The sequence below is a fragment of the Tyto alba genome, unplaced genomic scaffold (genome assembly GCF_018691265.1).
Source record: "Tyto alba isolate M040663 unplaced genomic scaffold, T.alba_DEE_v4.0 Super-Scaffold_17, whole genome shotgun sequence".
Taxonomy (NCBI): Eukaryota; Metazoa; Chordata; class Aves; order Strigiformes; family Tytonidae; genus Tyto; species Tyto alba.
The window spans coordinates 19,058,766-19,080,107 of record NW_024881279.1 but is presented as its reverse complement, the minus strand read 5'-3'; the positions used below and the strand labels follow the sequence as shown (position 1 = coordinate 19,080,107).

The 21,342-nt window shown below is 36.5% G+C and overlaps 1 protein-coding gene across 1 annotated transcript in view; it reads left to right on the top strand.

The window, feature by feature from the left end:
- The window catches only part of LCP2 (lymphocyte cytosolic protein 2), a 33,815-nt gene extending 30,912 nt beyond the window's left edge, over positions 1-2,903 (top strand). Inside the window, exons 20-21 of the mRNA XM_032992693.2 lie at positions 154-309; positions 1,055-2,903. Of these exons, the coding sequence (XP_032848584.1) occupies positions 154-309; positions 1,055-1,177 (279 nt within the window). The 3' untranslated portion in view covers positions 1,178-2,903. The remainder of the gene's footprint in view (positions 1-153; positions 310-1,054) is intronic.
- Positions 2,904-21,342: the final 18,439 nt, after the last annotated feature.

The following is a 21,342-nucleotide window of genomic DNA, read 5'->3' as shown; positions in this document are numbered from 1 at the left end:
CTAAACTCTTTAATAGTACAGTTTCTCTTACTAAGAGGAAATAGATTTCAGAAAGAAAACACACTTAAAAGCATGAGTGCTCTAGGTAACGTTATGCTGATCAAACCCAGAAGTGACGTTTATTTGTCATCTTTCATTTTTTTCCTCTTTCAGGATGGAACATTCTTGGTGAGAGACAGCTCAAGAAAAACTGCTACTCATCCATATGTACTGATGGTGTTATACAGAGATAAAGTATACAACATCCAGATTCGTTACCAGGAGCAAAATCACATCTATTTGCTAGGAACTGGTTTAAAAGGAAAAGAGGTACTACGTGTTTTTCACACTACTTCCCTTAATCTTAAGGTATCTCCTGTCTCATTCCTAAATGTCAGGCTACTTAACCTGGCAGCTGTTTTACTCCAGAGGAATTCTGCTTTCTGCTGTAGAGTTACTCCTGATAGAATATGTTACCACTTGAAGTAAAATCAGATTCTCCTGTTTGCACCCAGGGAATGAAGGGATAGCCTCAGAATACAACTATTAAAAATCCATATACCTGGTTAGGGAATATTTATTTACAACTAACATACCAGACAAGGGAAATGCACAGTTGAGAGCAAATACCTATCTGCCAACTTGACTGCTTTGCTCCCAGACTGCTAGTTTACTTATGTCTAGCAGTACTGTGTTGGATTTACTGGCACCAGACAGACCAGTCCGCAGATGTACTGCAGTTCTGATCGAGTCAGAACTCTGGATTTATCAGTCAATTTTTTGAACTTTCACATGCAATCATCGTATCAGGCAGAATGACAACATCATGTATTAAATAGGCCGAGACTGCATAAATTAATTATACAACATTGCTGTAGGTTGTACACACACTGAATTAACAGCTATTGAGCTACAGATTATGGCATGAATGAAATCAGCTGATTTGATAGTATTTAGTGGGCCTTATAAAATGGCTAAATATTTAGAGTTTAAAAAAAAAAACCTTTTGGTTTTACTAATTACTAATAAGTCTAACATTTTTTATCATAGCCTTCTCAATTTTTCCATCCCACAGGACTTTTCTTCTGTAGCAGATATCATCGATTACTTTCAAAGAACACCTCTTCTTCTGATTGATGGAAAAGACAGAGGTTCAAGAAACCAGTGCATGTTAAAATACGCTGCAGGACATATTTAAAAGATACCTTAATGAAGAGCACATGCAGTATTGAAGCCTACTGAAGTTTGTAAACTTCAGGATATTTCCTTTTTCAGCAAACTAAAATAAAGAATTAAAAATCCTTTAAATTTAAGGGAAAAGGACAATGTTCTTTTAAAATTATGCTTTAAATGCAGTACTCTATAAATCTGGTTTTCCTACGATGTGTTTATTACTGTCCACTAACCATACTGTACATGAGAATTTTTATCTTCCAACATAGGTGTGTGTTCTTGAAATGATTTCCATACCAGATTAGAGGACCCAGAAATAAATACCGATACAAGTCTCTGCCTTCATAGGAGGGAAAAAAAAAAAAAAAAAAAAGATTTTTCAGATCAGAACTGCAGCAGCCATTATGTTACTGTACATACAGAGTAGACCCAAACCTTGTCAAAGTTGAGGAGTAGACAAAAGACAAGAAAAGCCCAATTTTTTTCCCCAGTCCACTCCCCACCAAATCTAACTATGACCACTTCTATGAAAAGAGTCGGATGCTGACCTGGATCCTAAAGACACCTAGGTTTCAGTGACACCAGAAAAAAAAAAAACAACCCTGGATATACAGCTGCTTGTCGAGATCTGTGTCTATGTTAGCTGTGAAACTGTTTCATAGAAAAATAAAATATCTACAAATATCATGTTCTCTCTGCTATACCACTGCTAATTTACTGATGGCATGTCTTACCCACTAATTGGAATTATGTAACTCCTAGGATTCTCCACCCTCACTCAGAAACAAGCTTTTCTCCCTTAACACAGAACTGTCTTTAGCTGTCTTCCTTTAAATTAAGTAACTGTGGGTTTTTGTAGGAGACACATCAACAAGATTATCATCATGTGATTCTTAATTGGAAGAACACACCCAAATCTCTTAGAAAGCAGACAGACACAATCAGGCTAAACTTAGTTCCTCTTATACAACTGCTTTCTGATTTAACTGTTTTGGTTTTGTTTTGTTTTGGTTTTTTTTCAATAAAAAACAATAACATTCTCATGTTCTAAAATATAAGTTGAAACTGAGGACCACTAAAGCATAATATGTCAAGAGTTTTTCCCTCTCCTTTGGTAAGTGAGATTTATCCCACTCTTTGCCTTGGTTTTCCCGTAACCTTTGTTTTATGACAAGACCTTAGTTTGATAATGATGTTAGAATTTGTCACACTTTTTCTCCTTTAAAGCCATTTGTGTGTATATCACTTGAAACACTTAAACCAAAATTCAAGGCAGAAGACTATCTTCCATGTAATTTGTATAGCTTCTGGGATAAAATAATCAGATTTCATAAACAGTTCTAATTTAAATATATGTGTTTTGTAAATGTTATTTTCCTTTCTAATATATTTTGCTAGGAGCTGGAATTCAAAGTTAGCAAATTTAATTTCCATGCAACTATGAGTTGAAACAAAAGATGAAAAATAAAATTCTTAAAATTATTCAGCTGAAAAAAACTGTTTCTAGTCCACTATTCTTTAAAAGTTCACTATTAATCTTGTGAAAGAAAAGTCAGTGATAACGTATGGTTTTCAAAAAATCCTTACCAACGTCCCTAATATTACCACTGATTCTGTGAGCTGGGGTTGTAATTCTGTTTCACTGCACTGCCTTGAAAAGTCTGACAACCCAGAAATATCTCCTATGGAACTGTGTTTTATTTGTTTTAAATCATCTCATTAGTGAAACACAAATAAAATGTAAACCAGCATAAAAAAGTACAACACTGCATATTTTTTTCAGCAGAGTAAATCCTGGTTTGATTATTCAGGTAAATACATTTAATATGTGCATAAAACCACACCTCAACATTCAAACACGTTCACAAGTAAAGTATGATTGAATATTAATTGTAATGGACTACATATCAATAACGGCTACTCAAATTTTGAGCCAAGATTTCAGGATAGAGTATTTAGACCACTAAACCTTTCTTTCTTTTGTAGCTAGGTGCATTAGAAAGTCACTACAGAAACTATAATGAAAGTACTTTCAGTTTCCCAGAAGTAATCTGCTCTTTCACCCCCTTCCTCAGCAGCATTTTTAGAATGAGGAAGGCAGATCAAATGACAGTTGCAGTTCCCCCTTTACTGACTGTTTCTTATCCCACTTTCCGGAGCACAACCAAGATAAGAGAGCAGTGACTTGAAGTAATTTAAAATATTTTGTTACAGTTCCAATATGTCTTTGTTTAAAAGGAGACAACCACATGTGAAAAGCTTCATGACTTTTCCTGAACTTTCTAGTTAATTATATCAGTCTTTCCAGCCCTCGTGGGCTTAATTTGGGAAATCTGTGCTAAAAAAAAGGTCTCAAAAATCAATAACCTACTTACAGCATTTTTCCGCTCCACATTTTCAGTTTAAAATAAAAATAGCCTAACTGCAGGAAACCATATTATCGTTTTACAATTCAAACAGAAGCAGTATTAATAGAAGACAATGCATGAAAATGGATGTTATTACTTAATCTGTCAAACTCCAAGTCTTTTCTTCAGCTTCTCTTAAATCTTGGGCCTTCACAGGATGGCTGAAATTCAAAATGAGGTCACAAAGCAGTAGATGGCTTTCCACTGAAAGACAAAGGGCACTGTATCATCATTCTGTGTACTGAATGGTAAACACTAAGTGATTGACAAATTACATACAGCACTTTCTGAAGTGTTCATCTATCAACTATTTCAAAAATATGAAGGTTTGCCTTGTTTTATTTACTTCAAGACAGTTAAATAAAGTTTGGTATTCCCATACTGTTAATATTTTTATGAAGAGACTATTATTGTTCCTACAAAGGACCAACTTTGACTACTTAACAGATTTTTTTCCATGGTTGGCTAAAATGATTCCATATCTACGGAACTACAGTTTCATTAATTTTTCAAAACAAAAGAGCAACTGTATTGTTTCATTACATTAAAAAACAGTTGTATGACATAGAAAAACAAGCCATTCACAACTGCACACTTTTAAAAATGATGCCTTAAACAGCTTCTGGTTTAGCTGGTTAACGAACCCAGAATTACCATTTAGTTTCTTCAGCTCACTGGACATTCTGTCAACATTTTTAATTGCAGCTTCAAGGTTAAACTGCCGATTGGCATCATCATTTTTGAACACCTATATGAAATCAAAACAAAACATAACTGGCAGTGTACATGTGATTCATAAACTCAGCAATAATCTAATCATAATATTTACAAAATTTGTTCTTTGTTTTTCTAAAATAATGTTTAAATAGAACTTCTCCACTGGATAATTATCTACTTATATATGGCAAATTGCAACTACTAAACACTCAGGTTTTATTTTTGTTTCCAGTTCCTTTTTTTTTTCCCCCACAAAAAAAAATGCAGTGAAATTAACTGCATATAAAATTTCCTCTCCTCACCAGCATTTTTTTAATTTTTGTTTTCAACCTTTACCTATAGAATCTAAAAGAAAATTAATCACTGAGTAATATTCAGTCAACCACACGATGGAGCTATTGTGACATTAACTTGCATAAGAGAAATTAATGTCACTATTAGCACTGAATATTACTGAATCTGCTAATACCTGCCCAGGAACATTTATATCTGGAGAGGTAATTATTTTATCATCAACATCTTTTTACTTATCTTGGAGATCATATTCCCTCTCTTTAACATTTAATTAAAATAACAATCAAAATCTGGAGACAATTAGGACTAGAAACTGTTTGAAATGAAGTATAATTTGGATTTTTAATTTTATACTACACTCTTTTTTAGGATTTTTTTCTTCGGGAAAGATATTAAAGGAAATTGCACATATCATGTTTTATGGCCCAGTTATAAGCTATTTATCATTCAGGAATTCTAAAAATAAAATCTGGAAAAACTCTGGGTGATTCATAAATAATGCTCGCTATGTAGAACACCTCAGCACACTGAGAAATATGATAAAATAATTGAACATACATTTAACATAGATTCTTTGTCCAAGTCTCTCGCCCCTTCAGACAGCGGCTTTGCACTGAAGTCAGCAGCCAGGGCCAAAAATCCTAAAAGGCAACCCCCAAATTATTATGTAATAATATATATTAAATATATTATAACACCTATATTTCATATGAGTATGTATCTCATATCAAATATATATTAACATTTGATAAATATAATGACCAGACCTTGTTTACATTAGTGTTATTTGAAAGTAGAGTCCAAGCGGTTGAATAGTTTTAATTCTTGAGGAATAACAAAATATTGGATTTTATTTATTTTATTTTATTTTAGAGACAGTGTTTCTGAAATTTTTTTGGGAGTTAAACATGGAATTACTAATAGTGAATAAGCATATTTATAATAGCAATTAAGAATTCCTCAAAGAAAATTCTGTATTTTTTTAAATTGAAAACTTCTTAAAAGATGTAAAAAGGCATTGCAAACAGTTCCTGTTACCAATTTATGGAAGGAGAATCTAAAGCACACACACAAAAAAGTCAAGTGTTGGATGTCTGCTGGCCAGTAACAGAGCTGAGATTAAATACCAGATCCCTGGGCTCTTTCTTCCCCCATTCTCTCTGCTCTTCTCTCCTTACACATTAGGACACCCTCAGGCAAGTTTAAATGTATGATGTCACTGGAAAGCTGTTTCAACACTGAAAAAGGAAAAAAGAAAAAAAAAAAAAAAAAAAAGAAGGGTTTATTTCACCCTGGTGCTGTGTGGGTTCAGAAAGGGAGCAATGAAATGAAAAAGACCCTGCTTTTAGCTAACAGGGCAGACAAAAAATCGTGCCCCTCCTTTATCCCCCCCCCCCCCAAAATGGCCTGTGGCTAGAGCAAAGCTCCTGATGGGGCTGGCGGGAGGGATCCGCACTGCTCAGGGGGACACCAGCTCCGGCGGCCAGCGTGGCGCACGGAGCACCCAAGGCTGGAAGGCCCGAGGATTAACTCGGAGCGATGGCAGCTGCCTCGCAGATGGGTCAGGCCGTGCTGATTCCAGGTGCGGCCTGCAGCCATGGCCCGGCTGGGAGCGCAGCCAGCCCTCCTCCAGTTGACGCCATTCCCCGGCACGCCCAGCCGGTGCTAGCAGCCGTACCCGCCGAACGCCAGGCTGATGTTGCTCCTCCTCCCCTGCTGCTGTGAAGTCGCTCAGGGCAGCCCCTGAGGCCCCTCGGCCCTGCCTGAGGCCCGGCACCTCGCAGCAACGCCGCCCTTGCCACCAGAGGCCCTCGCGGAGCCCGCCACTGCCGAGGCCCGGCTGCGCCGTGGCTCCCTCCCAGGTGGGCGAGCTGGCCCCTTCACTTGGGCCCGGGGAGGCACCGGCCCCGCGGCCGCTGCCGAGGGCTCCCCCGGCCCGGGGTGAGCAGCAGCCCATGCAGGCAGGAGGAAGCCGTGCCCCTGTGCACGGGCAGCCCTGGGGCCTTGCTGCCGCCTGCCTTGCTCAGCAAGGAAAGCCCCATGATGGGCCCCGCTTCCAGCCCTTGAAAAGTCGGTAGGTCGGTTGCAAGAGCCCTGTAGGAGTTGTGATTTTAGGAGTGGGAGGTAAAAAGTAACCACAAATGCTGCAAGAGCTGAAGAAGTGGAAAAGAGAGGTCTGAGATGTCAACGGGGGATTGGTGAACGGTGATTTCCTCTCATCCTTTGAGGCCCTGCCTGTGAAGTGCCTATTGCATGTGCAGCAGTTAATTTATAAGCAGTCAGTTCCTTTTTGTCATCAATTTGAATTCATATGGACTAAGAGTAATATATGAGTACAGAACAAATAATGAGCCTAAATTCAAGGAAGACCAGAAAGACCCTGTTATATAGGTTTACCAATTTAGACTACAACAATGAACACTGCCCTTAGATGCACATATCTGACGAGTTGAAATCAACAAAAACTGCTAAATAATGACTGGGAGTTGGGAACTGTTGATTTCTTCCCCAGTGTGTACAGACAGGGACATCAAGCAAGGGAATGGCTGTCAGCACTTTTATTTAATTCACTGCAACCACCTTTCCTGCTGCTCAGCGTTTATCTGTATTTTGAACTTGCTGTGTGGTGCCAGTGGAGGGGGGTTACCAGTACCTCCGAGGAGAATGGAATTATTTGGGTGTGCAGTAGAGGACAGATGGACAGGGAAGTCAGGTACCTGCCATTTACTTACTCTTCCATTCCCCGTCTTTTTCAGGAGTGTGCATTCACAAAACTTCTTTATGATAAAGCATTCTGAATGTATTGTTTTATGACTGCAGGTGAAGCTAAATTGCAACTCAGAATAGCATTTTCTGTTAAGGCACAATTCAACTGTGATTCAAAGAGAAAACATGATACTCTGCTTAGATTGTTGGGCTTTCTGAAGATGAGAAATGCAGAGCAGGAAACACTTTACACATGCACTAATTCCTGTACTACAGTCTTTCAGTATATAAGGTCTTGCAAGGACCCTGCTGCAAACAAGTTTGCTGCGCCCATTCTGTATGCCTCTAAGGAAAAAGCCTTCTGTGGTTTGCAGAAGCTGGTGATTTTGCTGGCAAAATACCAGAGTATAGGTGTGTACAAAGAAAATACACAAGGTGGTTTTATATGTCTTCTATATGTAAAAGAATGTATAAAAGTGTATATAAAAATATATGTACAAAAAAGTAAAAAAGTAGCCTAGCAAGTTCCTGAAAATATTTCTCTTAGTATAAGCAGAAGTTATTTTCTTCAATAATCTGTAAAGTAGAATGCTTAAATGGCTGCCTGGAATGCGGTTAGGAGAGGAAGCTATAATGTAGATAAACAGGCACCTGCTTTCTGTGAACTAAATGTAGAACGAAAAATAGAATATTGTAACCACCAGAAAGATTATATTCAAAATATGTACAATAAACTGAGTTGCCAGACCTAATTGGACAAACCAAGTAGAGTGGTTCTTAAAGGCAAGGCCTTTCTAATAATAATCTTCAATAATTTGAGATACTAATAAGCAAGATGACCAACAGTGTAGGATGTCAACTGTACAAGGCATTTTCTTTTAAGAACTAAAAATGAGAGTAAGAGAGATTTAATTACTACAATCAAATTTACTAGGAACTGAAATACTTCAGAATTCCTTATAAGGTAATATTTCAAAATGAAAAATTGAAATTAATGATTTAAATTATTAAGTTAGACTTCTCTGTGAGGAGTGTTCTCATAAGCGTTGCTAAGAATTTCATATCAGCATGTCAGTTTATGAGCTGCAGTTTCAGCTTTGCCTGAAATAAACCTACAGGTTTATGTGCAAAGATACATGCAGCTGAAGTTGATTGTAACTCTTTTTAATCATGGGCTGATCTGGCTGTGTATGCTACTTTAACCCATGAAACAGCTGTCTCCCTGGAGTCTTTTTGAGAACACATTCAGTTGTGCAAGGTGAAGCCATCCAGTCACTTTTATGAATCTCAGATAAAGACAGAATTACTACCAAACCAGTTCTCTAAGGAGGAAAAAAGATCAGAAAGACTTGAAATGTATTTCAGGTCATGAATTTAGGATTATGATGTGAATCAGCAAGCACTGCAGGCAACTAAAACAGATCACTGTAGAGAACTGCCTTCTTCACCTCTGCAGTAAAATTAGTTTGAACATAATTTCAGGCAAAGTTAGAAGAATTAAACACTCCATCTCTGAACGGGAGGATTTCAAAATAAAGGATATCCAAAATTATTTTCCTGTACAATCAGAGATGAAGTAAAAAGATAGAGACCATGATCTCATGTTGTATCTCTTGGTTACAAAAATATTTTAAAGAAATTGTCCTAGTGGGAAATAGACAAAATCTACTCACTTCAAAGACAAACAATATTTTAGTGAGTGTCTTAATAAACACTAATAAAGCCTGTCTTTTGAGGACATTATATTTACATACATAGGAGATGAGACAGAAGGAAATAAACTTTTCCTGAAAATATAACCATTTGCTGTTACTTTGAAAACTTTAGCTTTCTTAAAAATTTTCTAGTGGATCTAATAGGAGAGTTTGAAGATTCAATGCATTTTACTAAACTTTCACATGAAAAGCTCTAACAAAAGAGGAATTGCTTATTTACCATTGCCTGAGTATAAAAAATGTTAATCCAGATTTCAAGGAAAGTCAAATAGAAACCAAACCAACACACAGAAAAAAGTCATTCAACCTCAACATATGACAGTTATTTGTGAAAAAATAATGGGTTTCATATGCTTTAGAGCATTTGCAGGGTTTTCACAGATGAAAACTGGTACATGCTGAAGGCCAAAAAAAGCCTGACCAGATCATGGTACAAAACAATAAAGCAAAAGTGAGACTTTGTCTTGAAAAGTTTACAATCCAATTAGTTAGGGTGAAGAGTGACAGGTAGAGAAGAATGCTAAGTGCACTGTCTTGCCGTAATAGAAGCTCATGAACCAGGAGGATAAACTCTGAGTTAAAATATGTATTTGTGACATAGTATATTGGGTTGTGAAATTACTTTGCTTATGGAGTTTTCAGCCAGAAAACTTCAAGAAATTATATAATACATTTTTCTGAGAATGTTTTAATAATACTTAAGAAAACATTAAAAACACTAATGTTCCACCTATAGAATGAAAACCATTACAGTGTTTCACAGCAGCAATGTAATTAAGTCTGTGTTGCTCTAAGAAACTGATATATGAATGATATATATAACTGATATATTAAAGCATAAGCTTATGCTTTGTGGGTGTATTATTGTGTTATTGTTTAGTTCTACAAGGATGTCAACATGAAAATCAGTTGAAATAGACCAAAAAGAGATCTTAAAAAGTCTAATCAAGCTTCAACTCACTAAAGGATAAACAGACTCATTAACATCTCAGAAGTCTGTTTGGCTCACAGGCCAATTCAGTTATGATAATATCATCCTCCCAGTATTTCAGACTCCACTGATGAGCATTAATAGGCAGATAGTGTTTAACAAATGTTCCTACATGTCAAACTTAAGGTTTCTCTTGAGGTTCTCACACAAACTAAAAGATAAAGTGAACAATTACATATCTCTCTAACATTATTGGTCATGTTTCCAAAAAAAAAAGTGAGGTCCTTCTCCCCATTGCTTCACCTCATTTGATGTATAGCTAAGAAATTCATTAAAAAGCAATGCTAAAATTATGCTTCTTTTCAAGGTCTATCCTGCTTAAATTAATTTTACATAAATACCATTGCTCTCATTTTTTTCTCTAATTAAAAAAAAAAAATAGAATGTACCATCAAACTGTATAAGGAATGGAAAAAAGAACCCAAAATGTCTCAAAAAGACAAAAATAAGAATTTAGAGGACTGTTCCAGGAACCAGTCTGAGAGTTGAGAATTTCTCCTGTAAACTCTAAATGGTTGAAATCTCTTATGACATTACTAGATTTCTTTGGAACCACAGAGAAATTATTTTATGGCAAATCAGGCACATTTAAATGCAGCAAAATGCCTACAGTTATACATAATACCCATTTCTGCTTTTTCTGATATATTAGCACTGACATTTAACCACAGAAATGTTTCACAATCCTTCTTTATTATGCTCATTTCTCAATAAGTTTGGAAGCTAGATAAATCATTAAAAGGATCCATGTAATTTGGTTACCAGATTGATGTGTGCTGCAGACACACATTTGAATAGCAGCACAGCACAAAGAAATGGTTGGTGCTTCCAGCTCCCACAAATAATGCAGGAGCTGGCTTTAGCTGTAAATAAAGGAAGTCAGTCCTAACATTTGCAAATTGTATGAACAAGAAATAACATCATATATAAATTTTACAAAGTGGAACGTGGAATAAGGCTGTCAAGAGTTATTAACATCTGACAATATACCTGTTCTATGAATCCCAGCATCCTTTCAGAGCCCTCGCCTCTTTCCCTGCACATGATGGACCCATGTATCATTCCAGGAGGGTAAGAAACAGATTCCATTTATCATCGGGTACAAGTGATAGCATGTTAGCCATACCAACTGCCTTTTTGCTTTCTGTAACTATGTCAGGCAACTTTCTGTAACTATGTGTGGCAACTCCAGTAAACTCACAAAAAATATTTTCTGCTGGAGTCTACTGGAGTCACAACACAGCTAACATCAATGCAAGGATCAATAAAAGCTTTTTACTGGGCTTCAACAAATCCTGAACTAATTAATACCTACACACTGTACCTTCCACCCTCATCACAGGTACTCTGAAATTCAGAACGTCTAGATCCTCTGCAAAACTGCATATTATCTGAATGCTTGTAATTAAAATACTCTATTGCAGACCAGGCAGATGCTTTAGTTACCCCTCAGCAGAAGACAAGTCCATTTCCTGAACCTTCATAAAGTTACATTGTGAGGCTTTCTCCCTTGACATCACAGGTATACCTTCTGGAAGCGTGATATAATATTTAAATAAAAGGGTGCTCTGTTTGCTGAACGCATATTACCTCCAGACAAGACTTGCTTCCCAAAATTAGCTTACTTAGAGCCAGCAGCAGCAGCAATGTTTCCCAGGTACATGCTTGGATAGGGTTAGTCATTCAGCCTTGCAGAGACCATAACACAAAACAGCGGGTGTGCCACCAGAGCTGCGTACCCCCAGACATTTGTAAATCCATGCGCTCCGATGTAGCTGCAAAAACCGAAATTACATGTCCAAAGCAACCCTCTTTTCTGCTTGGCTCTCAGTGAAGAGGCAGAAAGATCCCTGCAGCAAAGAACTGTGGGCTCAGCCAGAAACAATGTGTTTCCAAAGGACTGGATTAGGCTCTGTATGCACCAAGAAAATAAAAACTGCCAGATGAAAGTGGTTCATTACAAGTCAGTTTGACAGTAGGTTATTTTTGTTCCTTTCTTCCTCAAGCACTTGAAGAAGTTAATATAAAATAGTTTAACTTTTGAGAGTTCATAGAGTTAACTAAGACACCTGTGAAATTGAAAACTTCTTTACCTGTTTAAAGATTTACTTTTTCCGAGCAAACGTATCTCAGTATTCCATTCACATAATCCCTCTTACAATTTTCATTTGAATTAGTATTCCACAAAGAGATTTTCTCATGAATTTACACTCTTGTAATAGAGATATTATAAAGAAAAAAATCAGCTTCTCCAGAATAAATTGTTCACTGCTGGTCAAGGTTCCTTGCTTGTGGTTGTAATGAATCTGCAATTTTTTGTTACACAGCTGCAGAGGTTACTGTGCCTCAGATTAGATTTTCTAGCTCTCTGACACTGCCAATATGCCTTTTTATGCATTTTACCAGTTTTGTGTCTAGTCTCATTTTAGGTTTCCCAAGCAATTCTTTCATGAGTGCATTCTCAATGTACTCCATTCTGTGTGCTCTACATGGTGCACCTGCAAAGCCTTCCTGAAATACACTTCTGAGGAACTCTGTGCTACCTTTCCTCACACCCAGTTACTGGCAGCCAGGCTATGTATAAGGGGACATGTATTTTGTGGTATATAAAGCAAAAGCATGTTTACTGATAGCAGGTTTGTTTTTAAAATGCCACAGTAGATTGAAAATAGTTATAGCAAGCTACAAATGCTGTAAAAGAGTCAGCCACCCCTCTGTTCAGGTAATCAGGACAGCTGATCAAGAATTTTTAAATAAACTTTCTTCTTACTTATTCTGTTAAAAAGTGTAGACTCAAATATAAACTGCTCATGAAATTGAATCAACACCAGTAAATCTGAATTGCAAAAGACCATCTCAACTTGCCATCTCTAAAGTACCGCAAGTAAATGTTTTCATTAGTCTGACATAAACACTTTTTCACTTTTTTTTTTTTTTGTGATTTGTCAAGTCATTTTTTTTGTTGTTGAGTTTTTGAATTTTGTCCCAATTACATCAGATTTTTTTTCACAAACTTGAGAAATCAGGGTTGTGACATTCATTTCCTCTATTTGTTGTGACAGTCCTTCATTGTGACATTGCAACATTAATTTCCTGCCCAGCAACTTTCCTCTCTTCAGAAGGCAAGACTACAGATTCCAGGATACGTGTTCGTATTTTTATTTTCTAATGGAATCACACAAAGACTACAGATAGTGATTGAATATGACTTACCAGAGATCTTGCTCTGCTAACTTTTGTCCACTTTTTGTCCATTTCTGTGTCTCTGATAAGCGAGCACAGAGCAGATTCACACAAACACCCTTTTCAGGAGGAACAGGTAATGTAACAGCCAAGCAAACATCACACAGCAGTGAGGTAATTAACATCACCTTTTGCCACAGAATAAATAAGGCTTTTAAGAATGACCCAAGCCCAGCTGTACTTTTAACAAATGTATCTTGTTCTTGCACAGGTGAGAGAGAGGACAAAATAACCAGTGGCTGAATTAGCAAATGGTCCAAGAAGCCACAAAATCTCTTAAATTGAAAAGTTATGGCAACTAGTTGCTATCTCGAAGTGGAAGCCTAGGCCCAGAACAGGACCCAGAATCCAGCCTGGGCTCTGCCTACAGATAGAGAGACCTAGAGGGACCCTGAGGAGCTGTCTCAGAATCCAGGCTCTGCTGAAGATTGAAAGAACTGGAACTAAATCTGTGAGAGCACAAAAATTCAAACAGACGTACAAGATTTTTCTTCTTAGCTTTCTGTCAGTGAATACAACAAAAAGTTTGAATACAACAAAAAGTTTGGCCTGTAAGGGTTAACATACTGTGTCATTTCAGCAACTAAACAGTTAAAATGTGTGTCTGTAAAATCTAAAAAGAAAGTAGGAAGAGTACGTATCACTGCATAAAAGGGTTCTACTTAGATAATTACATCAGTCTGGTACATATCCGTTCGTAATTTACATAGTAATGTGATCATAAGTTCATTTATGATCATTATCATATGATCATAAGTTGTGATCATAAGCTATCTTGGCATGGCTGATACCAACAACTGATCACTAAAGTTCAGGATCATTTCAGTGTCACTGCTCTGTGCTCATCACTTTTTTTATCTCCTTTCACTAGCCACATGCTCGCTTGTCTCCACTTTATTACTTAAAGGAAGCAGTGGGCCTCCATTGAAAGACATGAGAGCATTTATTTTCTGGAGAAAAAATGATGACATTTTACTGCCCAAGCTTTTTATAACACCTACTTTATATTGCTTCAGTGGCTGCTTTTTATAGCTTTTTCCTCTAACAAGAACTTTCAATGCAAATGTTTAAGAAAAGTATAAAGAACAGTAAAGAGAGGAATTTAGAAGTGTAAAATACAACCCTGACTTATTTTAATCATCAGATCTCATCAGAGCAATGTGCATTACATACATAAATGCTAGCCCTTCTTACAAATCAACCTTTATCAAAGGAAAAATTCATCAGTTCTCTGATACTCGATGTTTTATTACCTACTTACTTTTTCTCTCAAGAAGTCCATTTCCTAACCTTTATACATTTGTTTTTGATAACTGTACCAGTGGAAAAAAAGACCAAAAGTGCCATAAAAATATTCACAAATACAAGTACGTAGTCATTCCAAAATGAGTTCAATTTACTTCACAAAGATGATTCATAGAAGGTTGTTTTATTGCTTCCTTCTTAAAAGTTTCTCTGACATGAAGGTCTATCAGCAGGTGGACATTACTGAGTAAGTAGCATGGTAGTGTGGCCTTGGTCACTTTTTGAAAAAGCTGCAAGAAGCAACTTTCATGCCCTTGTTCATTAACACTTTGAACACATTAGCAAGGATTATGTTGGCAACTGCTGATGCAATAAAATGAATGTTCTGTGAGGTCTTCTAAATGCTTTGGATGTAGCGTCTACTGTGCCTAATCCATTGCCCACTGTTGGAATGTGCTGCATGATTTACTACTTTGCCCAGGCACTCTCATCTAATTAAATTCCTCTTTTCTTGCTGCTGGAAAGTAGAATTGGCAGCAATGAAACATCTTTAACATTCTGTGTAGTGCAGCGCTAGAGCTCTTGGAATATATAAGTTCAAAACTTGGTTCAAAAAGCTCCCTAAATTTGATTTTTACTTGGCTGCAAATAGGTAACCTGAAAATGAGCAAATAAAATATTACAGCTGATGCAGAAGAAGTTTAAACTTCCACCTACCAACGTACTTCAGTCTAAGGTGAAGGTTGATGGTGAGGATGAGCATGAGTCACTGATGCATTCACACCTCGTGTCTCTGCAGGGCCTGCGAGGCTTGCCAGTCTGGCACTCGTAACCGAGGGACTGCAGGATACAGTAGCTGGACAAGCGACATACGGTCACTTTAAATAAAGCTCTGTACACCTGTCAGGTGGATAAAAATTTTCGACGGTGAAAACAGCTCATGATGTGAATGGTAAACTGGTTAGTATGCCTAGTAACATCCCATTTAATCATTTCCATGAGGAATCAAACTGACTAACTGTAGTAGTAGTGGTAACCTGCTAGTAAAATGTGACTGTATTTGAAGTCATAAAAAGGCTGAGCTATATCAGAAATAACTGAATAGTAAAATTTATTTGAGGAAAAAAATCCATAGTTAACTATGATACGGATATAATATGGACAGCAGAACAAGTGAGTCATAAAGTTATATTTCAGGTGTTTTTCCTGGGTTTTAAAAATACAGTGTTTTCATTGTGTATGTGGGTATACATAAAATACGATGAACATAACTCAGGAATACACATGCCGGGATCTATGATATCTTAACAATTATCAGTTCTATTGTTCCTATTCATTTGTCTAAGCCTTGATGGTGTGACCAGAAAATTGAAACACTTTGGACTGAATTGTTTAGATGTTAATTTGACTGTGTCTGAAACTATTCACTCTAATACTATCATGTGGATAGGTATGCAAGCAGTGAGATTTTGGGCCAGAAGCAGTAAGTATGGCAGTCTGGCTCACTGTGACTCACACAGGGAAGAAAATGGGTTAATTTGATTTCTGGATTTAATTTTTTTCAGGGAAAAAATAAAATTTTTCAGGTATTATTTTCCTGTGTAAGAAAGGCCATTCATTTATTCCAGTATTCTGCATTTTTCTAAGCATGCTCATGGTAGTGATTATTCCCTCTGTGTCCTCAATAAAGTAAGAAAGAATGAGAGGTAGGTACCTTCTTTTGTGACAGCAGGAAAAGTTAATTAGTTATACTTTTTAAACTTCTTAACATCAGTGCATCCAAGCTACCCAAGACGAAACCTCCTTTAAAGCTATGCTATCATCTGAAATGAACTATATAAAGAGCATACTTTCTCACCAGACAAATTGCTCATTGCTTAAATTCAGAATCAAGTTAGCTCTTTGTTCATTATCAGATTTTTTCTATTTTTTTGTTCCCTGCAAAACCAGCATGTGAACTGGATTCTGTGCCAGCTTGTGCATCACCCATAGGATTAATTATTTCAAGAAAACCTTGGTACTGTAGTGTTGTTATTATTCATGATTTGCAAACTGAGAAGAGCTCACTGTAGCTCTTGAATCTCAAGTTGGCAGGCATGAAGTGGTCTTGTCTGGTTGCGGGTGAGAGCAGCGGTCTGGACTCCTGTGGCACAGTCAGGGCAGATGCCCACACGGCCATCTGAGACTCAGTTTTACAGACGTACGCTTTGACAGATCACGTGTGCTTGCGAATGGGGGGATATCAAAATGTCACTGAAAACATGATTTCCTTTTATTCCAAATCTTATCCACCTCTTTCTATATCCAATACTAAAATAATTCAGTAACATAAGCAAGGAGGTGCTTATTTTTAGCAATAATGTGTTTAATATTCCCTCCAGGAATGAACTCATTAAAGTGAGAAACAGATCACCACATGAGCTTTCAAACCCAATATAATCAGGAACAATAACACAAAACTCCCAGCAAGGGGCAGTGTTTCACTAAACGTCCCTCACCACCTATTTTACACTAAACAAGATGTTACTGTACAACTCATCCATTTAACATGCAACATAGGACCATATACACCTCACAAAAATGTTGAACCTTCTGTGACTTTTAGATGAAGGTAGTCTCCTTCATTAAAGCATTTCTGGTTATGTTATTCCTCAGTAAACATCTTGTCAAGTATAGGATTTGCAGTTTGACAAAATCAAGATTTACGTTCGAAAAACGAGCTGAAATTTACTTATTCATAAATGATTGGCTACTTCACAGAGAAACAGGTGTATATGTGAAGGATGAACTATATAAACAATGAACTACAAAGAAATTTATTGAGGACAATGGAAGGTGTTTGGAGATAGGATTCAATTTACAGTGTAAGTGTGATATGCAAGGAAGTAGCAAATCCTTTGTCTGTTAAACAAAAATAAACCTGGAAATACTCAGTAGGTCCTGCTTTGGGGAGTCTAAAAACAAGAGTAAGCACGAATCTGAACCAGTGTGCTACCATGAACAGAAGTCCTTTGGAGATTTTAGTCTTTTCAAAGACTAAGAAGGGAAAAAGAAAAACTTCAGTCATTAAAATGACAAATTTTCCAATAAGGCAGTTAAAAAAAATTAAAAGCAAGGTATACTTCATAACTATCCATCTGTAAACAAAATACCAGTACTAGATTTGGTATGTTTTGTCTCAAAAATACATGACTACTGAAACCTTGTCAGTGTGTAGACATTCATTCCAAATTAGAGTACATGCACCAAGGAGAGCAACACAATTGAACTCGGCAGACTTTTAGGTGGAACAAGGTTGTTAGCAGGAGCACACCATCAAAGTGCTGTTGAGGAACTGAAGTCTTATCTCATATTTTCCTTTCTTTATCTCCAGGGTTGTGGCTAGTACAGTCAGATGTAGTCTACTCCTTTACAGCAATATTTTTTTTCCAGATAAACATCCTTCTGAAACTTCAGAAGTTTCTGGAAAATGTGGTTGTCTTTTTTTTTTTTTTTTATGCTACAATTTCTTCCTTTCCTTATGATATTCTCTGGCTGTTTTTCACATACTTTTTGTAAAGATATTTGTAAGAAAGTACTGGATAAGGACTTATTCTCTATGTGTCAAATTTAATGAATTTGAGAATTTGGGGTTTACTCTGAAGAATAAATGAGTACGTTAAACTAATCAGAGTGCTCCTCCGGTAGCTAAACACAGCAGCCTTCAGATGTACTTGCCCAGACATCAGTTGGGAAGTGAACCATGACCTTACGTCTTCAAGTGTTTAAAATATTTTAATCTTTCTAAGCATTTTGCTTTTGAAACAAGGAAGATGAAACAAGTAAAATGACTGTTCTCTTACCTCTGTTAGTCTGAGAAGCCAGCCAGTGTCCTGCCGATTGTTTAGTTCTGGACAACAAGGGAACGATGCAGTCATGTAATCCTTTGCAAAAACACAACGCAGAAGCACTGTTACACAGTTTCTTTACCACCACTTCTAACCTACCTCATACTTTGCTGTAGAGCACTCCCTTCCCTACTCTGCTATGATGTAGAGCTATACTACATACCAGCAGTTACCCAGCTGTCTGCAAGACTTCTTTGCTGCCTCCCCTGAGCATTTTTTCATGCACTTTGACAAGTCAGGCTGGGAAAGGCCATGTCTTGGATGGATAGAATTTCTTCTTCACAGAGGCATTATGGTTCTTTTACTTTTGTCTGTAATACTGTGGTGTGGTCACAGGTGAAGTGACAATGAGGCAGTCTGGAAGAGCTGCAGAAAGAAGTGGCTTTTGAAGTTTTTTAAATGATCAGAATTTGGTCAGGTCTGGGCCTGAAAGACAGATTGGGTGAGGAAGCAGAAGACTGTGGCTGCTTTAAACAAGAGAAAATTACATTTTTATGAGGTTTTCTTTTTATTTCCTTTCCATTTTTAGCATTATGGTAGGCTTAGTTTGGATTTCTGACATCCTCACAATTTAGGATGTTCAGATAAGGAGTTTCTTTTCATTCTAAAAATAAAATTCCATACTTTATGCAGTCAGGAAGCACTTCCATGGTTTCAAGTTTATAGCAACCCTTGAAGACTTATTTTTGAGGTGTGTTCTGATATAGGGTATGTTGCAGAAGTACTGTCACAAACCAATGTAAGGGCATGCTGTTAATGTCATTAAGGCACAGTAAGTGGGTCAATGTTATGATGATTTTTCTTCAGCTATTTCTACTTATGAAAAGAATGTTGGTTTTTTTTTTTTGTTTGTTTGTTTGGTTTACTTTTATAACTCTCTCTACTACATAAACTCAAATAAATGAAAATGTGCTATATACTTTCTTCATGCTCAACTCTAACCAAATCGCAGATGATGTTTAAAAGAAGACTTCAAAAATTGCAGGAGAAAATCTGTTGGTTTGCAACTATTTCCTCATATAATATGTTCAGAGACATGACATGATGTGAATTTATGATGTAATTTAACTCAGTAACTGTTCCTCATGAGGATTTATCACTGTACCTCAGTTTCTGCATGCTTGCCTGTACCTCTTCAGGAAGGCTATAACTTCTTTTCATTGCAAATGGATTGCCTGGGGTAAATACATGAGTCTTATTTTGTAGGCAGGGAAGGTCAGTAACAGTCTCTACAGAATCTCTCCATAAAATGTGACAATAAATAACAGTTTAACCTCTAATCTATATTAACAGACTACCTTTATTTATTGTTTGACTTGTGTAAAGACAAAGACAGGTAATCCAAAAGGAGCAGTCAGAATAGAGGCTAATGACCTTCTTTTACAAGTATGTAGATACCAGTGGGCAAAAACCATTTCAGCTTCAGCATCATGCAAAGGGCTATTTTGCAAAGAAACACTGTGTGTTAGTTGTTGAAACTTTTTTGTGCATTCCCTGAAACAAATTACACTATTCTGAATATTTTCTTTTCTGTGCAGTAAATAAAGTCTCTTGTGTTGACAATGCTAATATTATATTTTAAAATATATTTGCATTTGTGTTTTTTGTCATTTTTTATTGCATTGTATAAATCCCAGAGTAGAGATTCACTAAGCTCACTTTGAGAAAGCCCTGTTTCTTGGGATAGCATCATGCAGTGACACAGGTGATCATATGGCATTTCAATATGGTTTACTGACTGAATCTATGGGAAAGTTATTTCAACAAGAATTGTGGATATGAGTTTGGAGTACAAGTCAGGAAGGTTATTTTTAAGTGATTTTTTTTTTTAGCTGAATTATTTCATAGGAATAATCTTCAAGGGTAAATATTCCTAATGCAAAGTAATCTTAAGATATTTTAGTCTAATCAGTGCTTTAAATCTACTGGATAATCATGGGAAGGACGGGAAGGGGGGACAAGAAAATAATTTTATTAATACTTGTAATTCTGGGATTTAGCAAAGCCACCTATGGCATTGGGGGGACAGACTAAGAAATGACTAGTAAACATTTGTTTCGCAGAAGAGTTATGTACATTTTGTGCTCTAGCTAATAAATGTTATCTAATGTGTGAAGATGTGTAATTAAGTTGGTTTTACTTACTTTTAGTGATGCGTAAGACAGGTAGTTGGAAATTCTCTTCAATCTTAAGCCATGTACCTAGAAATAAGAAGTTAATTTTTACTTACAGAAATACCGATCCACATCAGCTGGTTATTTAATTTGTTCTTAAAAATACATCATCTTGTTTAAGAATACCTTAAAATCTCATTAATTTCTTTTTTTTAGTCTCATTTTTCACTAAATGAAATAATCAATTTCAAGATAATTTTAAAAGATTTTTTTTCTTCCTACTTTATGAAGCCTAGTTTGAACACCAAATGGCAAAATTCTCTCATACATGTAAGCAGCTGAAACAGCAGTCTCATAAGGTTTATAGGAGTTGTATTAATGTGAGAAGTGTTTCCTGAAGGTACTAAGCATAAGTTCTAGGACAGTTTGTCTTATCTTAGTGCAGGAAATATGAAAAGAAAGTTACAACATTTATGAGAATGGAAGATTTTCATTTTCCTTTTAATTAGTCAAGGAGCTTGACACCAGTTCTGTAAATGTGCAGAGTGTGTTTTTCAGATTTAGTCTGGTAAGTAAGAAATAAGGACAGATCTTCTCGGCACTGTGGGAAAATTCAGTGACACTTTTTGAAAATGAAGCCTTGGAAAACATTGGCCTTCCAAAATGGAGTCACCCAAAATTGCTAGCCTTGTTTTCCTTCACCATTGGCTTTGCTGTTTAGCTGTTTGTTTCTCAAATTTTCATTATATGCAGTATTGTGTATAGCCATCCTAATAAACTATTACTTGGAACAGTGAGGTTGAGCATAAATGAAATCCTGAATTATTTGCAAATCTAGCACCAGAAAAATGGTTAAGTAGTATTCTAGGA